This window comes from Octopus bimaculoides, chromosome 5 (genome assembly GCF_001194135.2).
Source record: "Octopus bimaculoides isolate UCB-OBI-ISO-001 chromosome 5, ASM119413v2, whole genome shotgun sequence".
In the NCBI taxonomy this organism is placed as follows: Eukaryota; Metazoa; Mollusca; class Cephalopoda; order Octopoda; family Octopodidae; genus Octopus; species Octopus bimaculoides.
In genome coordinates this window covers 22,362,425-22,371,511 of record NC_068985.1, presented here as the reverse complement: position 1 = coordinate 22,371,511, position 9,087 = coordinate 22,362,425, and the positions used below count along the sequence as shown (strand labels likewise).

At 35.0% G+C, this 9,087-nt stretch overlaps 1 protein-coding gene across 1 annotated transcript in view; it reads right to left on the bottom strand.

Annotated features, from left to right (window-relative positions):
- The window catches only part of LOC106883085 (lysosomal alpha-mannosidase), a 51,033-nt gene that overhangs the window by 35,760 nt on the left and 6,186 nt on the right, over positions 1-9,087 (bottom strand). The window contains exons 2-6 of the mRNA XM_014933977.2: positions 8,459-8,561; positions 4,691-4,864; positions 3,217-3,410; positions 1,773-1,878; positions 43-140 (exon numbers count right to left, since the gene is read on the bottom strand). Of these exons, the coding sequence (XP_014789463.1) occupies positions 43-140; positions 1,773-1,878; positions 3,217-3,410; positions 4,691-4,864; positions 8,459-8,561 (675 nt within the window). The remainder of the gene's footprint in view (positions 1-42; positions 141-1,772; positions 1,879-3,216; positions 3,411-4,690; positions 4,865-8,458; positions 8,562-9,087) is intronic.

Genomic DNA, 9,087 nt, shown 5'->3' with positions numbered 1-9,087 from the left:
AGTAATGATAAATGAAAAAAAAATTATTTCAAAAAGATTTACCATAATGGGATCATCCTGACACAGTTCATCAAAACAAAATCCAGGGGGTGGATTATAGCCATTTAGCAGTATTCCAGTGAATAAATCTGCATCATCACCTACAATTACATTTCCAAATGAAAAATTGGAAAGAGTGATTCAATTTATTATTTTTTATTTTTTTTACATATAAAATACATTTTTATTTAGCAACACATTTTTACAAGAAGAAAAGAAATGAAAAAATCTATGATTAAAAGTATTAAAAAAATCAAATCAAGAAAACAAACCCCAGAACTATCTCACCAAGGAAAGAAAAGAAAAGAAAAAAAAGGGGGGGTAAGCAGCAGATGAGAAGGGGGAGTACACTCCAGACCAAATGGTGTGTTCAGCTGCGCCTCATGGACATGATTCCAAAAATGTCGTCACAGAGAATGGCTAGCAACACTCACTGCAATAGTCACCCCACCTTACAAAGCTCGTTTCTCAAATAGGCCACAGTTATCCCAGTTTTGCAGAGGAAATTAGCACTGCAGGGTCCAAGAACACCTAAGGTAGTAGTCCCCAACCTTTTCACTATCAAGCACTCCTTTTATTTATATGAGTTTTCCCACGGACTCCAGGATATTGAAAGGCCTGTCAGCTTAACATGTTCACAGAACCCCAAAACTACCTTTGCAAACCACCAGAGGTCTGCAGACCACAGGTGGGGAGCCACTGATCTAAGATCTCAATTGCAACCAGCACAAACTGGCAGTGGCCGGTCAGGCTCCTGTATTCGTTTATCTTCCTCTCCTCTGTGTTACAGGTGGTGATACTCAGGTTTACAGCCAATGCCGCAATGTTAAAGTCAGAGAACATGTCATGTTTTTCAAAGATATACCTAAGCCAGGTACAGGTACAACACTAATTTTCCAGACACTGATGGTCTAGAACTGCTTATAATTCACACTAATCTACACTAATGTACAGGTACCTGTATTTCATTTAATTATTTAACTAAATTTAATATTTGTTTAATTTAGAGTGTGTTGACCAAGGTAATGATCCCAAAATCTAGAAAAGCTTTGGAATTAAACGTTAAAAAAAATCAATGTTGTACCTGTATTAAAGTTTCTAGAAAATCTTGAATTATAAAAGGCAAAAAAAGAAAAAGAAAAGTGCTTTCTAAATGTGGAATTGCATAATGTATTCCAAACTCCAATTTTAAATCCTTTATCATTTACTTGTTTCATTCATTAGACTGAAGCCATGCTGGGACAGCACATTGAAGGATTTAATCAAACAAATCATCCCCAGTACTTATTTTAAGTCTAGTACTTATACTATCAATTTCTTTTGCTGAACCACTAAGTTACAGGGATATAAATAAACCAACACCAGTTGTCAAATGGTGTTGGGAGACAAAGACACATACATGTACATTTATACATGCATATATATAACAGGCGTCCATGTAGTTTTCATCCACTAAATTCATTCAAAGGCATTGGTCAGCCTGAGGCAATAACAGAAGACACTTGCTAAAGATTCTGCACAGTGGGACTGAACCCAAAACCATGAGGTTGCAAAGCAAGCTTCTTATCCACACGACCATGCCTGGGCCTAAATATTAAAATGTTTCTAAAGTAAAAAATCAAAGATTTGTCAATAGAACACTTAAAAATAGATTTTAATTTGAAAATCAATTAAGTTTTATTTCAAATGTTAACAAAAGTTTCAAAATAATGAGGAAACATATAAGAATGTACCAATGTTTTGGTTTGCTTTCCAAATCATTTCCATATCTTTATCAAGCACACGTTTTACTATATCTTGGTAGTCAGCCCGTCCAAAAAATAATCCATCAAAACCCATCTACAAAACAAAATAAATAATTAATATTGCAGACAAACAATAAATACAAAGAGAGGTAGGAAATGAGGATTAGGTACCACACAAACAGTTGAGAAACTGGTAATCTGCATTCTGCCACTAGTACTTTGTAGTGCCAGTGACAAAACCACTTAACTATCAAGTAGTCCAGCCCATTTAACTATAAATAAGTACTAAATATATTCAAAGAACTCACAACTCTAAACAGCATTATTGTTATAGTAATTGTTGCTTATCTCCAAGTCAACCCTGGTTGAGTAGACTTATGACCAAAGATTTTTCCATCAATAAACACCTTGCTGTTTTAGAATATCTACAACTACATTATTAACCAACGTGTCTTTTCCTTATTTAAGATAGCCAGGGGTGATTTAAGGGAGATTTAGCTGCTACTTCTAACAAGTTAAACAGCCAAGTAGATGCACTTGACTAGTGTTTCTACAAAGTTTGTAATGCTATTCCAACACTTTCTGTGGAAATAACTTAGAGAAAACTGCTCTCTGCTAAACTTCCTTGCCCAAAGTACATAATATAAAGATGGAGTTTTCAGTGATGTTGTTAATGGACTCACTCACTTGGTGAAAAATGATATGTAGCAAATAATGAAAATATTTGTTTTCAAGGAAGGTTAATGATAGAACAAATACATACTGAATATAGAAAATTTACTCAGCAGCGCAATAGCTGAATTTAAACAATCATTTAATGAGTTATATAAAATATCCTGCCTGGAATTAAAAGAATATAATGTGTGAAAAGCCAACATGATCACGACAGAACATAAAATTCCATTGCTTTCTAAAAGGTGTCCTTGTCTTATGTTTTCCCATCAATAGAATATTATTAGGAAATTGCTTACTTTTTTAGTTACACTATCTATGCAGCATTAGGTTTTCACCAATTTCCAGATATGTGAGATTCTTACCACTTTAATCATGCTTAGCTGTCACTAATTTTTGACTAATTTCTTGCTTTACATTTAAACTTCTAAAATTAATACTTAGCTGCTCACATACATTTGGAGCACTTAAAATACTGATTTCCTACAAAATTAAATATAATAAACCAACAAGGGAGCTTCCATGTTGTCAATTGACCTACAAGGAAAAGTAACCAAATCTCCTTAAAATTACACCTTCAATCTTAAAAAAACTTATTGGACAATGTAGTTTGAACTACACAGTACCTGAAAAAGGATGGGATCGTCACAACTTGATTGCTTTTGATCATAAGTCCACTCAGTTAGGACTGGACTGGGGCTAAACAACAACACCCTCATATATAATTAGTTATAACAAAGGAAACCAGTTAACTCCTTACTCCAGCAAATAAAGATGCCATTTCTTTTGAGTGACCAAATGGGTCAATCTGCCAGGCTACTCTTGGCCGGCCACATTCACCAAAGGTCTTTGATAGAAATTCAAAACCAAGAGTATGTTGATCAATGATTGCACTATAGTGTGTTGCTGCTTCATCATTCATGGTCCAGCCTCCAAGTATGAATTCCAAGCGTCCTACAAATTGAAAATAAATTCATATCAGTCTTGTTAAAAGAAAATTCCATATCTTTAAAGCACTATATGTTAACTACATATGATCAACCTGATTTTATAGCAAAACATTTTAGTATAAAGCAAATACATTTAAAGTAAAGAAGTAATGTCCCGTAATTTATTTGAATACTGAGGAACCGGTGAAGACTGTCTTCATGTTAGGAGTAATTTTCTGAGTCTTTTTCAGACTGTGGATACTAAGCTGATACTGCTATCTCATGTAACACTTGTTAATTAAGGATTAGGTAAATGCTCAGTGTAAGAGATTAGTGTGCTAAAGTAGGGATTGAGAGTGGAAAAGCTTCATCTGATAGATTAAGACAGATGTGGTACATAGTTTTCAAGTTCAAAGTAAAACTGCAAGAAGAAACAGCACATCTGTGAACTAGTGATTGTAGTTTGTTAGTCAGTGAAGCTTTGCCAGTTAGCCAGATGGTGTTCATTTGGGTACATTCAATGCATATCTATGTGCAAACGCATGAGTGCGTTTGTTTGCTCAAAGCTGCATTGTCCTAGATATGTGAATGAAGATTCTAACTGAATTTTTTTGAGGGCCAACAATTGATCAGCATATTTTATTGTTTTATCTGAATTAACTAATGGAAAGTATACTTCACCTTTTGAAGATTACTTAAGATAGCAACTATCAAATTCACTACAAACAGTTGGCCTTACAGTCTATGATGATCTATCGTGGAATCTTAGCTAATATTGCCAAAATAATATCCAAAAATATTCAAGGCCCAAGTAGCTGACCATGTACAAAGATCAAATAAAATTCACATAGGAGCAGTATTCACATATCTGAGACAGTGCTTCAGCTACATATACAAATATCCTAGAAAGTAGCCAAAAACCATGCCATCCAACTGTTGACAAAAAAACTCATTGGCCAAACTCTACAACCATAAACTCATAGATGTGATGTTTCTTCTCTCTGCTTCTTCTATAATTATTGCAATGGTTCCTGCTTCTCTGATCTCATAGCTGTACACTACTTCCTCTCACACTTGTCTCTCCTCCTTTTGTTACTTTTACTGTACCTTCCTCCCACATCCCACACTAAACAGTTTCTCCAAATCCTTCTCCCAACATCAGCAATTTCTGACTAATCTAATTATCTAATCTACATCAAAATGTTTTGAAAAAAGAATAAAAAGAATACTTGAATAAAAAGATATTTATACAACATTAGCGCAAAAACACATATTTTTGGACATTTATCAACTTATAATAATTACCTTCTTTAACAAGTTTCTGTACAATGTGACGTGTATGATCATGCTGTTCAATCCACCAGCGCCAAAAGAAGGCCATTTCTACATATATAAAGCGCCTGGAAGGATCTTTCAAAAGCTCTTGAATTACTGAATCCAAGATATATTGTACTCCTGCATTTTGAATTTTTGTTTTGGCTGTAACAAATAGAAGTCATAATATTTATATTAATTTAGGGTAGCGGGTAAGCAGAATTATAATAGTATTGCACAAAATGTTTTGCAAGTATTTACTTACCAATCGTTACATTCTGAGTTCAAATACAACTATAGTTAATTTTGTCTTTCATCCCGCCAGAGTTGATGAAATAAATTACCAGTTAAGCACTGGGTACAACATAATTGAATACCCTTCCCCCAAATTTCAGATCTTGTGTCAATGTCAGAAACAATTTAGGATGGTAAATTGGCAAAATTATTATAGTATTGGACAAACACCTGATGGTATTTCTTCTAGCTCTTTACATTCTAAGTTCAAATCCTACCAGAATCAACTTTGTCTTTCATCCCTAAGTACTAGTCAAGTGTGGAGGTGCAATGGCCCAGTGGTTAGGGCAGCGGACTCGCGGTTATAGCATTGCGGTTTCGATTCCCAGACCGGGCGTTGTGAGTGTTTATTGAGCGAAAACACCTAAAAGCTCCACGAGGCTCCGGCAGAGGATGGTGGCGAACCCTGTTGTACTCTTCCACCACAACTTTCTCTCACTCTTACTTCCTGTTTCTGTTGTGCCTGTAACTCAAAGGGTCAGCCTTGTCACACTGTGTCATACTAAATATCCCCAAAAACTACGTTACGGGTACACGTATCTGTGGAGTGCTCAGCCACTTGCACGTTAATTTCACGGGCAGGCTGTTCCGTTGATCGGATCGACTGGAACCCTCGACGTCATAAGCGATGGAGTGCCAACACTAGTCAAGTACTGGGGTTGATTTAATCAATCTTCTATCCCAAACGTCAGGCCTTATATGTAGATTGATAGCATTGGAGTAAAAATGTCTTGTAATATTCATTCTAGTTTAAGATAGTGAGCTGGCAGAATCATTAAGCATGCTGGACAAAATGCTTAGTGGCATTTCTTCTGGCTTTATGTTCTGAGTTTACTTTGCCTTTCATCCTTTCAGAATCGATAAAATAAGTATCAGTTGAGCACTGGGGTTGATGTAATCAACTTACCCCCCCGCCCCCGAAATTGCTGGCCATGTGCCAAAATTTGAAACCAATATTTCCTTATCCTTTACATTCTGAGCTAAAATCCCATGAAGCCAGTTTTGCCTTTCATCTTTTCAAAGTCATTAAAATAGAGTACCAGTCATATACTGGAGTCAATGTAATCTATTAACCCTCCCTTCCACTGTCAAAATTGCTTGCCTTGTGCTTAAAGTAGAAATTTTTACATTTTAAGTTTGTGAAAACAGTGGAGTTGCAGAAATGATTCCGTGCCAGACAAATAGCTTACAGTATTTAGTGTTACTCCTCATTTTGTCTTACTGTTCTTTTATTTTAGCACTTCGGTTGACATTGCTTTTTTGGTTTTCTTTGTCTTTATCTCTTTCCGGTTGATAAACCAGGTATGTAATGAAGTTGACACCATTACTTACACCCCAGTTTACAAATTCATTTCAATGTGAGAATCATTATATCTACATTAGAAGGCAGCTAGCTAGCAGAAACATTAGCACACTGGGCAAAATGCTTAGTGATATTTCGTCTGTCTTTACGTTCTGAGTTCAAATCCTGCCGAGGTCGACTTGTCCTTTCGGGGTTGATAAATTAAGTACCAGTTGCATACTGGGTCGATCTAATCAATTGACCCCCTCCCCCAAAATTTCAGGCCTTGTGCCTAGAGTAGAAAAGGTTATATCTACATTAGCGTAATTATATTTATTTCAAACTTCTTACCAAAGCTGTGTGGTAAGAAGTTTGCTTCCTAACAACATGGTTCTAGGTTCAGTCTCACTGTGTGGCACCTTGGGCAAGCATTTTCTACTATAGCCTCAGGCCAACCAAAGCCTTGTGAGTAGATTTGGTAAACAGAAACTGAAAGAAGCCAGTCATATATGTGTGTGTGTATCCCACCACCATAGCTTGACAACCAGTGTTCATTTATTTACATTCTTGCAACTTAGCAGTTTGGCAGAAAAAAAACAGATAGAATAAGTACCAGGCTTAAAAAACTAAAAATAAGTACTAAGGTACTTATTTTTATTCATTCAACTAAAAAAAACTCTTCAAGGTAGTGCCCCCAACATGGCCGCAGTTTAATTACAGAAACAAAAGATAAAAGATTCTTTCTCTAATTAACCACTGACATCAGCATGTAGTATTGCAATGGGTGAAGTTTATCTCTAGTATCAGAAAATAGTACTATAATATAGTAGACTTTATCAAGGCGGTGAGCTGGCAGAAACGTTAGCATGCTGGGCGAAATGCTTCGTGGTATTTCATCTGTCTTTACATTCTGAGTTCAAATTCTGCTGAGGTCGACTTTGCCTTTCATCCTTTCAGGGTCAATAAATTAAGTACCAGTTGTTTACTTTGGTTGATCTAATCAACTGCCCCGCCCCCAAAAAAATTTTCGGCCTTGTGCCTAGAGCAGAAAAGATTATAACAGACATCACTAGGTGGTACTGCACAGTATAAATCTTATCTCTGATAACAGCAGATGGTACTGCAATGTAGAAGAGTTTATCACTGACATCCAATGGTGTCATTAGAATGAAGTAGATTTGATACTGATTAATTGATGTTTCAGTACTGCAGTGAAAACAAACATCAGTTACCAGTGCCCCTACAGTTGATAGAAGTGAGTTACATTTCTTTAAGGTACTAATTTTAAGCTAGTGGAACTAAGCTAGAGAAAGTTAAATGCCTAAGTCATGGCCAAGGTTTAGAACAAATAAATCATTTCACAAATAAACTAATAGACTGTTGACTAGGTCCTCTGCATAATGGTAACAGAACTATTCATGGGACTACAAGATAACTATTACAACCTTATCAGATCCTATCTAAAATTTAGTGATTATGCAGCCCTGGAAAATTTCTCAATGTTGTTACTTCAAATTACCTAGTTAGTATACAATTTTTACACAAATAATTATAAACTCTAAAAGCAGCAGCTACAAACTCTGAAAGTGGTAGCTACATGTTAGACTAATGGTTCCCAAAGTGGGCAGTACTCCCACGCCCTCAGAGAGGTGTTGAAGAAAAATGGGGTGATAACAGAGTGACCAAAAGGGAGGTGATGGATGTAAAAGTAAACAAAATAATGGGTTAATTAGGTTAAGTTTTATTAGTGAACTACAGTTGTTTTGAATTTGCTGCAGAAAGTGGTTTATGTTTGTGGTGGTGAGGGTGGAGTGCTAGGAATGTGGCCTCAGTGCTAAGTGGGTAGCAGCCTGAAAAAGTTTGGGAACCACTGTGTTAGACTATGCTTCACTGAAGAGGTTTAAAAAGACAAAAAAATGTGTTGTTACTGTAACTACCAAAGATCTAACTCTCTCCTCACTGTATGTCTCTGTTTAATTTTTTATCAATTTAAATTTCAGAATTCTCTCCCTTAACAAGAACTCATTAATTCTAATGATTTTCCTTCTCAATATAAGTTTAATTTAAATAAATCAAAAATTATTTTTGGCTCACTACTTAAGTAGATTGTTATCTTGCATTCAACTACAAATTGTTCATGCAGAAAACATTCCTGGGAAATTTTCCACAAATTTATTACTTACCTCCATAATAATATTGGTCAACTGTTTTTAGCCAACCAACATCATCATGAGTGTGAGGCACTAAATGAACATTGATCATGCCATCTTTCACAGGATTACAACTCTGGAAAAAAAAAAAAAAAAAATAGTAAATAGATAATAAAAAATATAATAAAGAGAGGAAACTACAAGTCAACTAAAATAAAGTTTAAATTGTTTATATCATTTAAATACAATGTACAAAACAAGGCTGCATTAATTTTTAATTATATCAAAATGTTAATGATGTCACCCCTCCAAAAGATATTCAGTTTTACTAATGTGTTGAATTTTATGTTCAATAAGTAAAACTAATACAAATTGCTTCGTTTTTTCCTTTTTATATTATTTTAACTTCAGATTTATTTTCCACCATTAAAGCAACAATACCAAATCATTATTATGGGATTTTATATTTATGTTGAACTGCATTTGATTTGTTTATCATAGAGAGTATTTTTGGTATAAATGAGAATTACCTCTTTGAGTGGTTATTATTTTGCTATTGTCTTTTATTTGTGCATTGATGTTGTTCATGTTTGTATTGTTACAATATTCTAAATACAATCACACACACACACACACACACACACACACACACACACACCTAT